The sequence below is a fragment of the Drosophila navojoa genome, chromosome 3, assembly GCF_054131105.1.
Source record: "Drosophila navojoa isolate 15081-1374.11 chromosome 3, UAZ_NAV_1.0, whole genome shotgun sequence".
Classification (NCBI taxonomy): domain Eukaryota; kingdom Metazoa; phylum Arthropoda; class Insecta; order Diptera; family Drosophilidae; genus Drosophila; species Drosophila navojoa.
Window position 1 is genome coordinate 27,862,303 of NC_142891.1, and position 19,548 is coordinate 27,881,850.

General features: G+C 37.0%; 1 protein-coding gene and 2 non-coding genes across 3 annotated transcripts; 2 read left to right on the plus strand and 1 right to left on the minus strand.

The window, feature by feature from the left end:
• Positions 1 to 1,241: 1,241 nt before the first annotated feature.
• LOC115563196 (U5 spliceosomal RNA) lies at positions 1,242 to 1,365 on the minus strand. The gene has a single exon (XR_003980309.2). It is a non-coding gene; the product is annotated as a U5 spliceosomal RNA (small nuclear RNA).
• A 212-nt stretch (positions 1,366 to 1,577) lies between these two features.
• Positions 1,578 to 1,773, plus strand: LOC115563195 (U2 spliceosomal RNA). The gene has a single exon (XR_003980308.1). It is a non-coding gene; the product is annotated as a U2 spliceosomal RNA (small nuclear RNA).
• Positions 1,774 to 12,189: 10,416 nt separating this feature from the next.
• On the plus strand, positions 12,190 to 16,120 carry bsh (brain-specific homeobox). The gene is made up of 4 exons (XM_030385773.2): positions 12,190 to 12,888; positions 14,907 to 15,193; positions 15,323 to 15,625; positions 15,806 to 16,120. Exons 1-4 carry the CDS (start codon positions 12,353 to 12,355, stop codon positions 16,054 to 16,056), a joined length of 1,377 nt encoding a protein of 458 aa, XP_030241633.1. The 5' UTR covers positions 12,190 to 12,352; the 3' UTR covers positions 16,057 to 16,120.
• Positions 16,121 to 19,548: the final 3,428 nt, after the last annotated feature.

Sequence of the window (19,548 nt, forward strand, 5' to 3'; positions counted from 1 at the left end):
TTATCTACTAGTGAAATTTCAGCTATATAAAGTTTTTATTAAAGAGTTTGCAAAAATCTTTTCCTTTAGTCTCGAGCCAGCTGCCAAATTTTTTACAAAAATTGAAAATGATCAAAAAGAAGAAAGCAAAAATAGAAAACGAATTGTAATACAAACAATAACTAAATAAAAAGCTTTAACATAAAAATAAAACAAAAAAGTTAGCATTTGATATATTTTGATAAATGAAAAGTAATAATATTAAACAACAATGATAAATCCACAACTTAGTTATAAACAATTGTATTTTATAATGACTGACAGCTAAATCGCAGAAACAGTTGCGAAATGCATTACATTACATACATACATATACGCATTACCTATATACAAATACATAATTACACACACAAATATATTTATTACAATGTATTTGACTAACATCAATCAACTCGGCTGCTGCAGTGCAGGCTAAATGTGCAATCTGCAATCTAAAATCTGCAGTCTGCAGCAGAAACATGATTCTAAAGCAGAAAACGCAAGAAAGCAACAATAACAATAAACTAACGATGTAATGCAGACACTTAAACAAATATAAATATATATATATATACATACATAAATATACAACTTTTTACTCATGGTGAATTGCGGGCATGTCATATTTATAATTAATATTATTTATATACATATATACAGCTGCGAAAAATAAAATAGCACCACTTGCAAATGCAAGGTCTAAGAAGTTCTCCTCGATATATTTATCAATGTATAGATCTACTTATTTTTGTTTATAAAAGGAGATAACAATTAGTTATTGTAACCAATAAAAATTATCACAAAAATACATATTTAACGTGCTATTTTATTTTTCGCAGCTGTATATAGCAATAGATTCGAAAGCGATTTATTTATTTTACTTGGATATACAAATATGTGGCCTTAGATCTATAAGATATGATGTAATATGTATATAACCATCTAGAAAAAGCATTTTTTAATATTGAACGCAAAAATTATTAGTTTTTGATAATTTGATGCACTTCAATCGGAAGAATCTCTTACAAATTCATAGTGAAAAGTATATATATGTATACATAGTCTAAGATGCAGTTTACTTTATAGTTGGGCTAATTTGGAATTATCAATCAATTATGTAGGTCTTGATTAAATGTGTAAAGGCGTTATCATAGTCGTATAAGTTCACCAATATAAAAACTCATCTACTCGGTTCACACAATTATATTTATTATCAAATGGCCCGGCAACCAAAGTCACCAGGCACTACAAAAAATTCATTTTAGACTCATTAGAGTGCTCCTCTCCACGGAAATCTTTAGTAAAAGGCGAAAGATTTATTCGACAACTGAAGAGAAGCCAGAGTGATGAAACACAAGCTAACACGCTGAGTCTACCTTTCCCTGGAGTTAACCAATTGAGAATTACAAGAAACCTAAATTACCTGAGCAATCCCTAAAGTATGCCACAAATAAGTCCGCTCAGGTAGGCAAAATGTGTTCAAGGCAAATTCATTTATAATTCTCAACTGGTTTTAGCAGTATCTCAATAGAGTACTGCGCCTTTTACTGTATACAGTTATCGCTTCTCGGCCTTATGGCTAAGATCAAAGTGTAGTATCTGTTCTTATCAGCTTAACATCTGATAGTTTCTCCATTGGAGAACAACAAATGTTAAACTGATTTTTGGAATCAGACGGAGTGCTAGGGGCTTGCTCCACCTCTGTCGCGGGTTGGCCCGGTATTGCAGTACCGCCGGGATTTCGGCCCAACTAAGTAATAAATGTAAAACAAGAATTCTGGATAGGAGATACCCTGAACATTCCATTCATGGTGCCAAGTCGAAATTTGAGAATTACGTAGCCAGGCTCCGTAGCACAATTTTGTTGAAATTCCTAGATCTACGTACTTTTTTTTTTAAAGTTTAAAAACAATAAAAAAAAATTATAAACCATTCCATTTTTAAACTAACTATAATACTTCGTTATTAATTTCATTTGCCGTTTTAGAAAGCAAATTACATTGTTCAAATTATACATATTAATTAATGTAAGTTTTACAAAACTTTATACATGTTTTGATTAAAATATTTTAGGTGTTTGTCAGAAGGCTCTAAGTTTTCGTAAACATATCAAAAACGGAATTTAGTGCTGCTAAGCCAATATAAATCATATCATCTTTTATGTTTAAAAAATTTTTAGTTTTTAGGGTATTTTGCAATATTCTATAAAAGTACGTAGTCTTAGTCTCATCACACGTAGGCACGTAGATCTTTAAAATACGGAGATGTACGTGAAAAGACGGAGGGTTGGCATCCCTGACTCCATTATTCACTTCTCTTATGCACATACACATGCATCCACACGTACGCATAGCTCTCGCTCTGCTAACTGCGCAGTAAGCAGCTATAATGTGCAGTGTTGCCGAATTTTTTTCAGCAAAAGTAGCAAAACCGAGGGCTAAAAGTAGCGAATTTTTATCTAAAATAGCTGAAAAAGTAGCAAAATTTAAAACAGTGCTGTTTTTTTGTTGTTCCGGCGTGCCGTGGCCTTGTCACTCTCTCTGCCATCTTCCCTAGCGCCGAGAGTAGGCTGATTGGACGAAATCCTTCAACTTACGTGTGGTTTTTCTAATAGTGTTGTGAAAAAACGAAAATTCTCGATGAAAATTATATCGGATGACTTATCGAAAAAATACTGTACTGCTTATGGTTTTTTTTTTTCCTAACAGGACCATAACAACACAGGGAGGTAAATTAATGAATGATCCGAACCCCATACCGAGCTATGGGGATTTTAAGATGTGGAGGTTTTACTATTATCCAATAGTTTCGGCAAATCCTTGCCGCTAGAGTCTTCGTAGAGGTCTGGCAGGTAATAGACCTCTTGCAACTAGGTTTCGGTGCCTTGGAAGTCTATCACTGTACCTGCTCTTCGACAGTATGCAGCTTTAAATCTTTATGTAGTGCGGATCCTCGTACATACCAGGGACAGTTAGTTATCTGACGAAGTACTCTATTCTGCAGTACTTGTATTCGCTTGTAGTTGGATTTGGCAGCGATCCCCCAAATCTGCACTCCATAAAGCCATATAGGCAAAATGCAATGAACATAAACCGCTCGCTTGCATCTCAACGACAATGTGCTCTTCTTGTTGTATAGGCACCGCAATTGCAGCAGTCTATGACGACATTTCTTGGCTGTAGCTTTGAGGTGTGGCCCAAAGGTGAGGCACTTGTCCAAAATGATGCCAGGGTATTTGACTTGTGACGGCTGCTTCAGGGCAACACCCTTTAGGTGAATTGGAGGGGTCTGCATTGCTTTTTTAAGAGTAGAACATGGGTTTGTGGTTTTGGGCTATGCTGATCAAGAATATATATACTTTAAATATATGTCGGATATTTCTGCAGATTAAACAATTTTATGGAGTGCAGCGTGTTCTTGCACTGCCGCCTGCTTCCTCTTTCAAGTCCGTTTTTTCACTAGCACGTTTAATCACATCCATCGACAAATCGATAAGATATTCTATTCGAATAATTCTATCATCTCCGACATATGTATGTATACTTAATGCTGAAATAGAATGAGGCTACATTTAAAAGTGGAGGAAGAAAACATACGAAAGGAATAATATAAGTTGAAATGAATATACATATACGAAGGTATTTTCAATTTGGAGAACCTTTTTTCTGCATTTCTGCCAAGCATATCTGAAATTCAGGTATATTTTACCATTCACAAATAAAAAGTTTTTCTTAATTTCCTATAAGGTTGGAATTCCCACATTCCGCAATTTCAAAATTTGTTCAGCAATCAGAATGAGCGAGATCTGGCCGAAAGTGTGCCAAAACGGAGCACTTATATTCTATATTCATTTGGTTTTGTGTAATGTCCGTCTTGTCTGTGCGTATGAACACAATTTTTTCGGCGCTATCAAAGCTAGCGAGTGCTAACATTATCCCGATCCGCCCTCTAGGGGCGTGGCAAATCCGAAAATGCATTTTCCGATATGCCACAAATCATATTGTTTGAGGGCTATAAGCTTAAAATATGGATAGTTAAGTTATCTGTCGATTCGCCAAATAATACTATTACGCCTCTTTCGGAGCGTGGCATATCAAAAAATACCCTGTAATTTCCACATTTTTGGAGTGTAAGTATCCAAGTTTTGCAGCTAGGTTACGGTTAACTTGTTCCATGAGTTGGCCAAAAATGAAGCGTCTATAGTATTAGAACAAAACTTAGCGACTACATTGCGGATGGGATGTGAATGAGTATTCCGCAGTCGGTAACGCCCGACTGCAACGTTCTTACTTGTTAGTGTTCATTTCAATTGCTTATATCTACTATTCTATATCTATTCCCATTGTAGACATGGCAGATTGGATTGGTGTAGGATTGGAGAAGTATCTTCAACAGCTTCACAGCTAGAAATTCAAAATGTAAAACGAGTAAATAACTGCTCATCTGAACTGAATTCTTAAAAATGATGTATTTTGTGATTGCATACGGCTTTGTTAGCAAGGATTCAACAGCTAGCGCATTCAGCTGAGGTATTGAGGTAATATTTTCAGATCTCTAAAACTAATTTTGGCCTCTTTCCTTCCGACACCAATGGGCTTTTTAGAAAGAAATAGGACCACCTTTGCCATCAGTTATTGCGGCTTTGAAGTATAGCGCAAATTCCCGTTCAACTAAGTCATGAGGCTATGCTCAATAATATGCAGAGGCATTGTTCTTGTCCTTGTTCATAAAGGGATTTTGCGCTCTCTGTTATTTTTTGATTAACTGGTCTGCCTGCTGTGAGGGGGGCGGTGGGCGATGGAGATGGGATAAAAAGGACAACACGTGAGAAAACTAATTTGATTAAATTGCCACAGAAACGCACAGCGTGAGACGCGCTGCCTCAATGACAATGACAATGCGACGGGGCACAGAGGCGAGCTCTTATCGCCTTAGAAGCATCGGCCAGACGAAGGCAGCCTCTATTTAGCAATCTGGCTACTTAGGACGTGAACAACCACCCGGACAGGTAGCACAGCACATGTATGTGTATAAACATTGTTTATGAATATACTCATACATATACATGCGGGTTGTTTTGAATGCACTAAGCGCTGTGCATAAGTGTGAAAACGTTTGCATCCTGCAGAGAGCCGTGTCCTGCCCCCGACCCAGGCACTCTCTGTTTGGTTGATTGACGCTGATAGGGCACGTGTTGGCAATTATTTGAGAATAAACATGAAAAGCTTCTGCTGGTCAAATCAAATGACTTCTTGTTGAGCACGCCAAACAGGCTGTCAGGCAGTCAGACTGTAAGTGGAATGCCTTAACGTTTTCGCATCATTAAAATTTGATGAATGAAACGTTTAGTGAATGATTTTGTTAAGTAGAAGCTTTGGTGCTTCCTCAAGATACACAAATCAACACTTAAAATGAACTTTCGGTTTTCATTGGATTTAAGCGCTTAATTTTGTTTACTTACAAGTTTATTTTTCGAATATTTGTTGAACCTAATGAACATGGGAATAAGCATTTAATATGAAAGTTTTTTTTTTAAGTCAAAATTATAATCATTCACGCTCTAAGAAGATAATATAATGATTTGAGTAATAAATGGTTTGTTACGGACGGATAACAAAACAGTCATTATTCATTTCATAATATACGCCTCTTATCTTTCACTATCCACAGATATACATTTCTAATTGATTGACCTGATATTTGTTGGGGGCGCAGCAAATATAAGCTCTACTAGGTCAGCTAGAAATTATTTCAAATAATTTAAATTTTCAACGAAAAATGATTTATTTCGTTATACACAAATATTTGTTTTTATTTTATTTTATAAAGTCTTAAAGTCGATTTATATATATTTATTTTTTTATATATATTTATATTTATTTACTGCAATTAGTGTCAGTGTTGTCATTATTCATTTTATCCGTCAGATCTTGAAGGAATAAATCGAAAAAACCAGATTAGGAAATCTAGCCTTTTTGGTAGTTCTATATATGTAGCTTTCTTTTAGGTTTTTTTTTTTTTTTTAATTTATTTGCTAGCTTATTGGTTAGCAATAAATCACTTCCTAAAGTTTTTCCAAGTTTTGAGTGTTTTTTTTTTTACCTTTAGTAAAATTACCAGATTATCTAACAGCAATTGCATAAGAAATGTATGCGCAAAAAAGCCAATAAGTATACAGATGTACTGTGGACCACTTTTATGTTTTTATACCCTAAACCCATTGAAAATGGGAAATCAGGGTATAATGGTTTTGTTAAAAGTATGTAACAGGCAGAAGGAGGCTTGGCAGACCCCACAAAGTATATATATTCTTGATCAGCACGACGAGCTAAGTTGATTTAGCCCTGTCCGTCCGTCCGTCCGTATGTATGAACGCGATCTCAGAAGATATAAGAGCTAGAGACTTGAAATTTTTTTTCCTAGGTCCGTGTGTGTCACGCGCATATCGAGTTTATCACTAAAAATCGATAACAACTCCCGATATTGTATTATCGATTAAAAACCTTATCGAAAGCTAGTTTTTTAATTATATCTTCTACACCTTTAGAGCATTTAAGCTAGAGCTTGAATGTAGACTTGTGTATTTTATAAAATTTCGATTTTTGTTAAAACTTGCCCCCCACCCCTAAATCCACCCCCTCCCCCTCATCCTTGTAAAAGGTGTATTTCAAGTAGTAGAGACTTGTGCTTTGGAATGTACATACATTTGAACATTATGATCAAGCTCTGAGTTTCATTAAGATTGGACGGCTAGAAATTAAATTATTCAACAAATAAATTCGTATTATATTGCCCACCCTGCAGCGCAGCCCAAGCGCAGTCGCTGCTTACTGCGCAGTTAGCAGAGCGCGTTCTAATACGTGCGTGTGTATGTATGTGTGCGAAGTGTAGAGTGAGTAGAATATCAGATTGGAGGGTTCAGGGTATCCCCTACTCGAGCAGTCTCGACTAGAGTTTTTTTACTTGTTTTTTTTTTTTTGTTTTTTTTTTTTTTTTTTTTTTGTTATTATTATTATTTATAAACTGCCTATTAAACATGGTTGACATGTCTAATAATTGAGTTTTTAGGAAGCTTGTTTTTTATTCAAAATTTTCAATGTTGTGCAGCTAAAACTCTTTTAAGCAGTTTCATATCATATTGTATTTCGAAAAATGTAATTTTACAGAAGCTTTTTTTTTTTAATTTTTATTATTATATGTCAGTATACATACATACCTTAAATTAAAATTGATTTTTATCGAAACTTTTGCAAGTATGTGAGACATACGTTTTATAAACGTTCTCTTTAATAAAATCTCAAGTTCGCAAAAGATCAACAAACGATATGACGATGTGATGTTATGATTAATAGGTATGTATATTGTTTTCAGATTTTACATCATTTATCATAAGATAGCTCTGTACTTTTTACTGTTATTAATAATGCGTAATCGAGTGGAAACGATCGTCAAAAAGATCAACAAATAGTCAGGATTTCGTACTGCGACTTTCGTGTCATGGTTACCTTTAACTAGGAAATATGTCGAATAAATGTCATGGGTTACGCCCACTTTATTCGGTGCCGCCCTTCTGTTCGCGAACCCCTTTAATTTGACAATAAGAAACATTTTTGTAAATCTAATTTTATGACAATTATCCGCGGCAAATTAAATCATAGCAATAAATAGCTGCAAATCAAACAAATGTATCAAAATAACAAAATATATATGTGTGTATATATCTATGTGTGTGTGTGTGTGTGTGTAAGTTCAGGCTGATGATAAAATCATTTAGAAAATGCCAGCAAATTACAAACTGCCCCGCCCACCTCGTTCTCCCGGCCGTTGGAGGGTGCCCACCCGGACCAGGACCCGCACCCGGACCCGTTTCCAGCCTCGTGTGCACATATTTCGATGTAATTTAATATGTGGCACGCGTTTGGTAAACTTTTTTTTTTTTTGTTGCTTGCAGGACGAGCAGGATATGCTCTGCGGCTCAATTGTTGCCAATGAGAGCAATTGTGTTGCTGCCGAGAGAGGGCCGTGGAGGCAGGCTCTGCAGCACGGAGGGACCAGACAGAAGGGAGGGCGGGCGCTAGGGCAAGGGCTTTGTGAGGGGTAATTGCATTTGTTAGCGCTCTAATTGTTTGGGCGAGCGAAAGGTTACTCTATGCCTAGGATAACAACAAGAGGCTTTTAATAAGCATAACCCCGTTGGCCGACCAGGGCCTGACACTGAAAAGTGCCTCGGAACGTGGGTAGAAGCTTCGCAAACGTGGGCGTGCCAATGGACCAACCCGAATCCTCTGCTTTGAGAGAGCCTACAATTAGGAATATGTGAAATTAATGGCCGTGAACCTGTGTCCGTGTATAATATAATTAAAGTGAATTGACATTTAATTAGACTGTTAGAGCTGAATCAAATCTACGTGAGCCATGGATCCACAAAAATAATCTAATATGTTAACAGTTGATAATTAATGTTTGTGATTTTGCAAATATTCCAAATGATTCCCTTTGATATTGTGATTACAATCATAAACTTCTAAAACTGATTTTTGTTCCGATGATAAAACAGACCAAGAGAAAATAAGTATTTGTAACTATGCATTCATGACAATGAATAAACAGTTCAGTAAAGACGACTTTGCAAAGTTAATATATGAATGGCATATATATACATACATATATACTATCTTTACAAATTATACTATTATAAAATAATACATTTATCGTCTTTTGCTGAACTGTTTCTCAATCGTCTTAGAGACCTGAGGTAATTAGTTACAACAAATCACAATCTGTATCTAGATCTGAGGTAATTTGGATTAATAACCGAACATTAATGCTCTTTCCCACGCCGCCTGTCTGGTTCTTCTCACTTATTCGTTTCCTTCATCAATGTGAGAAACATATATATATATATATATATATATATATAAGGGGCTTATAAAAAAGAGTTTAAAGTTACACAAGATATAGATAAATCTGATATTAAGCGAAATTGATTAATATATATTAAAAGTCTATTCCCAATAAAATAGAATGTTTTATCAGACAATTTGCTTTGAATATGGTAGATAGCTCGATGTAGTTACATATAAGCAAATAAATACAATATCTGAAGACTCTTAAGCATACCCTGTTTGCGTTTTTTATCATAAAGGAACCGCCGCCTTTGACCCCAAAGGATGTTGGCACTTGAAGCAAGACCTTTTTGTGGCACTCGCATAAACAAAGTACCCCTAGCTAACTGAGCCGAATCGGAAGGTTTCTGTTGCTCGTTTCAGAAGTTAATTTACCGAGAATCAAAACTCAATTGCGGATGCAGCAATCGAGCGGCGTCTGAGAAGGCCGCCGCTCGTAACCTGATCTTACCCACACTCCAACCTTGATTTCAGGGAATTATGTTAAAAAAAAACAATGAGAAGACGTCGCATCACAAAAGGATTTGCCATGCAAACTGACACAAAATGTTGTAATTGCCCGTAGAGAGATCAGCACCCGGCTTTCTCTCTCTCTCTCTCTCTCTATCTCTTCCACTCACTATCTCCTTCCCTCGCTGTTAACCGCAAGAAGCATTTGCAATTTGATGCCAGGTTTTTATTATTATAAAAATTAGGCTTAGCACGTCTGATGGGCACGTGCATCGTCCATCGATTCAAATGAAGTTAAGCAAAATGTTCCCACACCGCCATTTCATTAATAATAATAGCTCTCGCTTTATTTCTATTTCTGTCCCTCTCACTCTATATATTTAGCACATGCTCCAGGCTCTTCCGCACGTTCATGTCAAATGAAGAAAAAACAATAAAAGAAAACAATGGCACCGACCCGCTGAAGCTGTCAGTTCCGGGGCGCGGTTTAAGTGCTCGCGACAATCAGCTTGTGTCAGTTACTAAGGACCTCGGCAGCAGACAGCTTACGCCCAGCCCCATTTGCAATCGCAGTTGAAGCTACCTATACCTGAGAAAAAATGGCAGAGATTTCAGCTAAAGCGACTTAATTGCATGTCACAATTACACTGAACGAAATTTGACGAGTGCTTCAAAAATTTTATAATTTTTGTGAAGTTTTGTTATGTTTTTTATTTTATATTATATAAGGATATACTTCATACTTGTCAAATTTTATTTTTATTCAACTCAATTTTGTTCAAGCAAAATTTTGTTTCAATCAGTTCAGATGCAGCTGCTAATGAATCAGCGAAGAACAAAACAATCATCCTAGTCTTTTGTTTATAATTTAATCTGATGTATTCAGCTGTATTTTACATTTCAATGAAGCCGTTATTAAATAACATTTACAGTCTCACCTTCTTGCTGTCAGTGTAGCTGCCTGCACAGACCCTACTTCATATGTATACACACACACATACTCAAATGAGTGTGAATCTGTGTGTGTGTGTACATCTAATGCGCCCGCTTTAGGGCTTTAACCTAATAATGATGTTCGACTTACTTTGCGTGACTTATTTTATTAATAAAACGAGCAAATTTGTCTTGCTTTTTGGTCGCAGCCATCTCTCAAGCACACACACACACACACCTACACACGTCAATATGCAGAGAGAGTATCCTTTGCCAGCTCGCGGTCGACTTCCTCTACATACCCAAGTCTGCTGCCGTGTGCGTGCGACAAGGACAAATAGCTGCTCGCTGCGGCAACCCCAAAGCTCAGAGCGCACTGATTGGCTGCAGCAGAATGCCAGGACACACCCCCGGCGAGCTGGCCGACTGATGGGCTGCCTGCCAGGACGGGCTGAGTTGGGCTGGGTAAAGCTATGCCAAACGATCGAATTACGGCCAAGTTTTTTCCTTTACGTCTTTTGCCTAATTGCCAGAGCTTAGAGACGGTCGTCAGGCGAGTGGGAAAGGGAGAGGGCGTGGGAGAGTTAGCGAGAGGGACGGAGGCAGGTATAGCTGACAGCTCAGGCTGATGCGTATTATGGGTACGTTAGACAGATACAAGTGGATGGTGGTGGTACAGTTGTGCATGCATGCAAACAGTTGTCACCCACATTACGCATACGCACCGCCTGCCAGACAAAAGCTCTGCCCGCACGTCCGCCCGCCTGTCTGTCTGTCTGTCTGTGTGTCTGTCTAGGCAGCCATCAATCAATAATTTAATTACAATAATTGTGGCATTTAATGTATTTAATGCATGCACAACACAATGGCGGCCATGACACGTTAATTATGGGGGCAAAATGGCGGCAGCAGTCGCAGTCGCAGTCGCAGTTGCCGTCAGCGTCAGCTTCATCATCAGCGTCAGCGCCGACCACAACTGCGATCAAGTTATTTGCGGTTAACATGAACCAATTAAACTTAGTAACTACTATGGGCACACAGAAAAACAAAATAGTACTATATATTAATCTTAAGAAATATTATTGGAATTAGTAAAATGTGAGTTTGATGTAAAAATATATGAAATTATATATGAGTTTTTATTTCTTAACGTCTTTTCCGGTGAGCTTACATTTATTTAATTATTTATAAATAATTTTCATTATGTACTGATTTTTAATTTAAAATAATTTATTGTATATATTTATAATCGATATTGTATATTTTTATGTATTATCAGTATAAAATATATATTATAATGTGAGAATGAATTTATATGTATATCAATAATATATATTTATTTATTTGTTTTAAAACTATTCAACATGCAAAAATAAAAATTGTTCAATGGAATTATGGGACTGTTTGGTATATAATAGTTCATAGAAGTATATCCAAGTATATCCATATCTTGCAATTTTTCATTTTCAGGGATTAAAGAGACATAGTATTTCCAGCTCTAAAAATTAAAAAAAAAAACAAATTTGTATCACATAAATGACATATAGAAATGTAAACCAAGTCATTTTTGGCTGTGCACAATCAACAAATCCGACGACTTTATAAATATATACATACATGCATATCATATACATACATATATAGTTCCTATACATAAACATACACAGCTGTATAGATAAAATGCCAGCATTATAGGGCCGAAATCAAGCGGTGCAAATGGCTAAATTGCATTCGGCCGTAATGCTGTTGTGGTGCTAGAGAGAGACAACCATATATGCTACACATGCAAATGGGGGTGTGTTCACAAATACAGCGAAACGCTGCCTGCCTGTGTGTGGGTGTGCGTGTGTATTTTTGGGTGTCTGAGCAGCGAACCGCAAGTGCATTGCCTGCTTTTGGGGGTGGGCTGCTGTGCCGTGGCTCAAACGGGGACATCGCTTAGAGCGATTTGCTGGTTGATGTGCGGTGATTGCCGCAAACTCAACGCGACCGTCAACGAGCAAACAACATAAGCGCGACGGCCAGGACTCGAGCAGGAGCAGGACATGATGTCAGCGCTAAATGAGAACAGCCTCAGCCCAGTTGCAACTGCAACTGCAACTGCGGCTGCAACGGCGACGGCAACAGCAACAGCAACAGCAACTGCAACTGCGGCAGCGGCAGCTGCTGCAGCTGCGGCTGCAACTATTGCCACAAGCAAGTGCTCTGCCGCAACGACCACAATGCTAACCACAAAAACGCCATTTTCCATCGAACACATATTATTTCAAAACTTGAACAACAATAGCAACAGCAACAGCAACAATAGCAATCAAAAGTGCAACAAATATTCAGTGAAAAGTGCCAGGAGCAATACGAGCGCCAGCTCCATATCCAACGTGTCAAACACCCTATCAAGTGGCAGTGCCAGTGCCAATGTTAATGCTAATGCTAATACTAATACCAATGCGAGTGCATTTGACAATAACAGATACCCTGTAATGCCAACAGGCACGGCGTCGACACGTCACACCAGCAGTCCTCAGCACTCGGCAGCAATTTATAACAGCGAGGATTACGTCAAGTCCATGCACAGCCAACGGTAAGTGCAATGGATGCCTCACATGCCACATATATGAGGGACTTTCGATTAAATAATGTAAATAAGTACAATTTATAAATCAACTCAGTTTGTGAGCGATACTCCTAGAATACACGCGAAAGAGTTGCCCTAAAAGTTCATTGTGAAATTCCATGAAATTAATTTTGAAAGAAATCTTTAAAATATTTTATTCAGATATAAATATTTCGTAAATAATTAACGAATGACAATTAAAATAACTGCATTGCAGGCAACGAATTGCAAGTTTAAGCTTTGAGTTAGTTAATTGCTGTTTTCAATTGTCATTCTGAGAGGGAGTCAGCCATGACATAATTCAGTTGATTGCACTGATTATTAAATGAAATGAAAAAAAAAAAATGAATATATTCCGTCATGTTTACTTTCGAAACAGGTTATAAATTTAAATTCTTGAATTTTATTACAAAGAATTTGAGTGATTCATATTAAAAAGATTTCTGAAGATTTACAGTCGACTCTCGTTATTTCGAAATTCAAGGGACTCTTAAAATATTTCGAATTATGGAATGTTTGAAATATTAAATGGTTCGAAATTTTAAGAGAAAATAAATAAAACTTCGAATTATCAAGGGGTTTTATTTAACGTAATGTACATATGCTCAAATTAATTAGGTTTTATAGAACTCATTTTAAAATTTCCCCGTCAGTTAGGGATCCTGAAACAGCAACATTATCACCCACTTGAACATAGTCAGAAAAACTCACACCGCTGATGTCAACAACTGGTATCATTGATGATTCTTCATCATCCATAATTCTTTTGCAACATCGTTTTCTTCTCACCTCCTTCTACTTTTCCAATTAGTTTCGTCTTTCTAACACACCAAGAAACTTCGCAAATTAAAATTGTCGAGTGTTTAACCATATGAGTACGAATTACTGCGTCTTAGCAATGATTTTTTAGTTCGAATTACTGAGTGAATAAAAATGTATGGACTTAATTCGAAATATAAAGAGATTTTGTAGGGAATAAATGAGAGGTTCGAACTAACGCAGGTTTGTAATAACAGGAGCCGACTGTACTTAAATTGTTCTCATTTAAATGAATTCCACAACTATACAGTGAAAATCCTTATCAAAAGAAAGTAATATAAAATTAGAGTTTAAAAACTAACTATTCCAAATATTTCTATATATTTATATATACATATATGAATAAGTATATTGAAAATATAATATTTCGTTATATCAGGAAGAAAAACATGTTTAGAGTCCCTGAGGTGCCTAGGGTATATAGCGATCTATGCTGCATCCCGCATAATATATTTAGTGCCGCGAATTCCCAGTTTGTTTTCTCTGTCTCTATGCACGATCTTTTTGATGTTTGGAATAATCGCAAGTTCCACAGTCAGAAATCACAATGCCAAAAAATTCCATTCATATAATAAATAAATAATAACAACAAAATAATTCTATAAAGCTGAATTGGCCTCAAGGATTTTATTTGCAATTCATTATAAGTATTAGAAGCGTTGAACTGTTCTTTATGAATTGTTTCTAGATCCACACCGATTCAAGAGTCCCAAAGTTCAATTTCTCGTCAGACGACTCATTTAACATATGTATACTTTAAAAGCTTTAATGCGCTTTCGATAACTTGAAACAACTTTCCTTAAGTATCATAATATTAGACAATATGTATGTAATATATAAAATTATCCAACTAATCAAAAAACTATTGAATTTGTATAATACACAATATTTAAGTAAAAATTTTAATATGTATGTATATTGTAGGTCATATTCGAAAATAGAAATTATGCTTGCAACTTTAAAAATGTTCTCAGATATTACCGTAACTCAAATATCATTGTGTGGGATTGGGAGTTGCGTATGCTCTAACATTTCCGTTTGTCAATTAAGACAGTTAGCATTCCGCACGATTCCGATGTTCTCAAATCCATTTTAAAAGAAATTAGCTTTTTAGACATCATACCTCATACCCGATCTAGCTCTTAACTTACGACTTCCACCCGCAGAGCACACCAGCAAAGGTCGGCAGCCGCCCACTACGGGCACTCTAATGCGGGGCCAGCGGCAGAGCCGAGTGTGCAACAGATGACAGCAGCAGCAGCGGCGGCGGCGGCGGCGGCGACTGCAGCACCACCTGCGCCGCCTCCGCCTCCGCCAGCAGCAGGTGCCCCCAATAGTGTGCTTTATCCAAACACTGGGTACGGCGATCATGGCTTCTTGCAGATGACCCTCGGCTATCTGTCGCCGTCGTCGGGCACGTACAAGTCGGTGGATCCCTACTTTCTGTCCCAAGGTATGTCTGCTGTTGCTCTGCGTGTCGATGGCCATTAGCGACACCCGAATATCCCAAAAGTTGTGCCCGGCACAAAGGACTCTATGTCAGCATGTAATGCAATTAATGTGTGCCACCCACTTCTTGCAGCCAGCCTGTTCGGAGGAGCGCCCTTCTTCGGCGCGCCCGGCTGTGTGCCGGAGCTGGCCCTCGGCCTTGGCATGGGCGTGAATGCGCTGAGGCACTGCCGGCGCCGTAAGGCGCGCACCGTCTTCAGCGACCCGCAGCTGTCGGGGCTGGAGAAACGCTTCGAGGCGCAACGGTATCTGTCGACGCCAGAGCGCGTAGAGCTGGCCACAGCTCTGGGGCTGAGCGAGACGCAGGTCAAGACCTGGTTCCAGAATCGTCGCATGAAGCACAAGAAACAGCTGCGACGACGCGACACTGCCAATGGTGAGTGAATAAGAAGAAGACAAAGTCGAGGTCTCTTAGTCTTAGGACCAACTTTTGGCCTTTCTGGAAGTTTCTTTGGCCAATTAGCCTGGAGCTCCTTTTGACGAAACTTTTCCTCAAGTTTTATTTGGCCCCTAATCAAATTAGTTGTAAAATTTTTGGAAATTATCTGGCCCACAGAACCCGTTGACTTCTCACGCACCGACTCAGGCGGCAAGCAGCAGGGCGATCCCCACAGCCCCCCAGCAGCAGCCACGGATACCAAGCCCAAGCTGAGCCAGACATCAAGTCAGCAGCAGTTGCAAATGTGCTTCCTGCAGCATGGCTACTCCACGGATGACTACTCCGACCTGGAGGCGGATAGCGAGGTTGATGATAATTCCAGCGATGTGGATATTGTGGGCGACACGAAACTCTATCAGCTCACATAGGACGTAGGCGTGTAAAGAGTTGTCCATTCATAGACTTAACGTGTGCGAAAAATACCAGAATATTACAAGATAGAAAATGAAGATCTGCCAATACCTTTTTATTATTTTTGCTATTTTTATGGTTTCTTCTTGGAATTTTTGTTCAATTATTAAACATTTTCTCGCTATGTTCCTGGAATACAAAAAAAATATATATAAAAAAAAACAATTGTTAAAAACTACTAAAAACAAAAAATTACCAGATTATGTCCGGATTTTGAGAAATTCTTCTTTCATATCTTATTGAATTTATTGCGTTTATTCGTTCAATACTTCATCTTATCATATTTGTATATAAATGTTTTTTTTTTTTTACAGAATCTTCTTTGCTTTAATTGTTGTTGTTGTTAAACATCACGTTAAGTACTACCAGCATCAATTTGATTTTCAAATTTACAAACTAATGATTTATTTTAGGCCTTTTACCTGGAATTTCGGTATTTGGGAATTTTTTGCACATTAAACAATCCATATCGAGTCTATACAACTTTCAAGTTATCAAACTCTGTAAATAGCAATCACAATAAGGATTTTCCAATTGAGTGCGAGTCTAGTCACAGTTAAATTTAAGCAAATTATACACATACACATATATTACAGTATCACCAAATACAGATAGTGATTTTATTCGAGTACTTCTATTTAAGATCTGTCTCTCTCTCTCTCTCTCTCTCTTTTTCTCTTACACACACGCTGTCTTTCCCAGAGTATATAACTCTCTTTGTAGATGTATATTTATGTGCTAGACGGCTTAGATTTAACGCTTTAAATAAAAACTCATGTGAAAAAAAAATTTAAAAAAAAAGTTTCTCGAGTTCCGACGGGTAATCAAATCTAATTGACGTCCAACAACAAAAAGTAGGCACTAATCAGGTTAAACAGTGACATTTTCATAGGGTTGAAGTCACGGGCACGCCCACAGAGTGCCCACATCCTGCCCCCACTTGGCCCTGTTTCCTGGGGGTGAAATATGTTGAAGTGCTCTCAACAATGGCAAAATAATTGCGGGTTATTAGCAAGCCATTTAGGGAAACACTTTGTTGCGACTCGGCAGCTCAAACAGTGAAATACTTTTTGAATACTTTCAATTGAGCTGTGATTGCATGAGCAACCAGAGAGAACCAGCTCCCGGAGTGAACACCCCATATGCTTGGCGTTAAGGTAAGTAGATTTGAATAGCTTGTCATCCGCCTACGATTAACTGGGATGATAACCGCTGAAGTTTTTCCCCCTTTATATTACTTACTTATCTGAAATGGAAAGGCATAAATAATACTCAGAATATATGAAAACTATTTTCACGAACACAGCTATATACCTTATAGTATTTTAACATACTTACATACATATAATTTTTTCAGCTATGTTTGCAAAACATATTCTAATTTAAAGTCTTTTCAAAATATTGTATTTAACATTAAAGTTTTGTATTTCACTATTAATTGTATGTCCAGAATCGTATAGAGGACTTATTATCCCTTAAAGTTGACAACCTAGCGAATTGATCAGCTTTTATTTCTTTCTGAAATTCATATTCCTTCCATAACACAAGTGTACATTACGTTTGCCTGTCGTAAAAGTAACAAAGTACACTACATTATAAAATTCAATTATATTTATGCTAAATAGTTTCATAACAAAGTTGCACGTGTTTTAATTTACTTTTATTATCATGTCTATTTTGAACTGTTTATAATCAATTCCATACAAACTAAAATCGAGAGTTATTCATGCTCATATCAGTGCAAAGTACAGTCAAGTCTCGATAATTTATACCCCACAGAATAAAAAAGTTCTATAAATCAAAATAAAATCCTAACCCCTTGAATAAATTCTTTCTCGATAATTTAAAATTCTGTGTAAATCGAAAAAAAACTTGGTCCCCTGGCCATTTTGAATTATCGGGACTGGACTGTATAAAAACGAGGAAAGGTCGTTGCAATGACAAAGAGGGCAACACATTCATATGTACATACATACATGTGTACATATGCAAGGAAGCCAAACCTAATGTATGCGTGTATCTATATACATACGTACATATATACATACATATATGGGGAATTTACGCTATCTCTAAATATGGCTGTAATCTAAAGCGTTATGGTATGATTGGAAAACAACAAAATAGAAGTCGAGCCTCCACTCAAATTAGCTTGCGGTAATAAAAAACTGATTTCTGGATGTATTGTATTCGTAAATACTGATTTATAAAGGTCTATAAATATATTTTATATTATTGGATTTGTGCTAAATCTGGCAATGTCTATCTATATTTTTATACTCATTCACGAAAGTGAGATGAGTATTTTGGATTTGTCCGTCTGTCCGTATGAACGCAGTTTATTTCTACGCTGTTGAAGCTAGAGACTTGAAATTTGGAACACATACTCGTGTATATCTCCGATTTATAAGGTGTTATGCCCATTGGAGGCGTGGCAAATCGGATAAAACTGTATCTCCTAGATTTTTTAAGGTATAACGTTTAAATTTTGCACGTGAGTTAATGCTTGCATTCTATGAAGATTAATGAAAAAATGTCTACGCTCACCAGGGGCTTGGCAAATCGGACCTGAAGATATAGTGATTTTTCAAATACTGCTATATTTTGAGCGCTAAAGACCTCAAATTTAGTATATATACTCGGGCTAATCTCCCAAGACGAAAAAACTTTAATGGATATATGTCCGCCACCAGGGGGCGCGGCAAACCGCAAAAGTTTATATCACCTAAAGTATAAGAGCTAGAAGTTTGGATAGTTAAGTTACTAGTAACCTCCTCTATCAATTCCCAAAAAAAAAAAAATCTCTGTACATTTTTAAGCATAACCATCCAAAATTTTCTGCTAGACTATCATTAGTTTTTTCTATGAGCTGGCTAAAAATGAAAAATGAAACAAGTAAGAAAGCTCTAGTCGAGACTGCTCGACTACGAGATCCCCTGAACCCTACAAGCAACTGATATTTCAATAATAATTAGAAAACACACACGCACACACACACACTCGCATATACAGGCGATTGCGCTTGGGTTGCATTGCAATGTTGGCAATATAATGATAACTTATTTGTTGAATAATTTAATTTCTAGACGTACGATCGTAATGAAACTTTCAGAACGTAATCATGATGTTTGAATGTATGTGTATACCGAAGCACAAGTCTCTAGTATTTGATATACGACTTTTACAAAGATGAAGGTGAGGGTGGATTTAGGGGTGAGGGGATAAATTTTAACAAAAACCGAAATTGTCTAAAATACATCTTAATATACATTTTAAATTTGGAGACTCTAGCTTAAAAGATGTAGGAGATATAATTTTTTAAGTGATCTTCGATAAGGTTTTTTATCGATAAAAAAGTATTGGAATGAGTTATCGTTTTTTAGTGATAAACTCGATATGCGCGCGCTATGTATGGACATTTAAAAAAAATTGAAGTGTCTAGCTCTTAT

Coding starts and splice junctions, on each gene's coding strand:
- bsh (XM_030385773.2), top strand. CDS start 12,353: ATGATGTCAGCGCTAAATGAGAACAGCCTCAGCCCAGTTGCAACTGCA. Junction 12,889..14,906: donor AAGTCCATGCACAGCCAACG/GTAAGTGCAATG, acceptor TTCCACCCGCAG/AGCACACCAGCAAAGGTCGG. Junction 15,626..15,805: donor ACGACGCGACACTGCCAATG/GTGAGTGAATAA, acceptor TCTGGCCCACAG/AACCCGTTGACTTCTCACGC.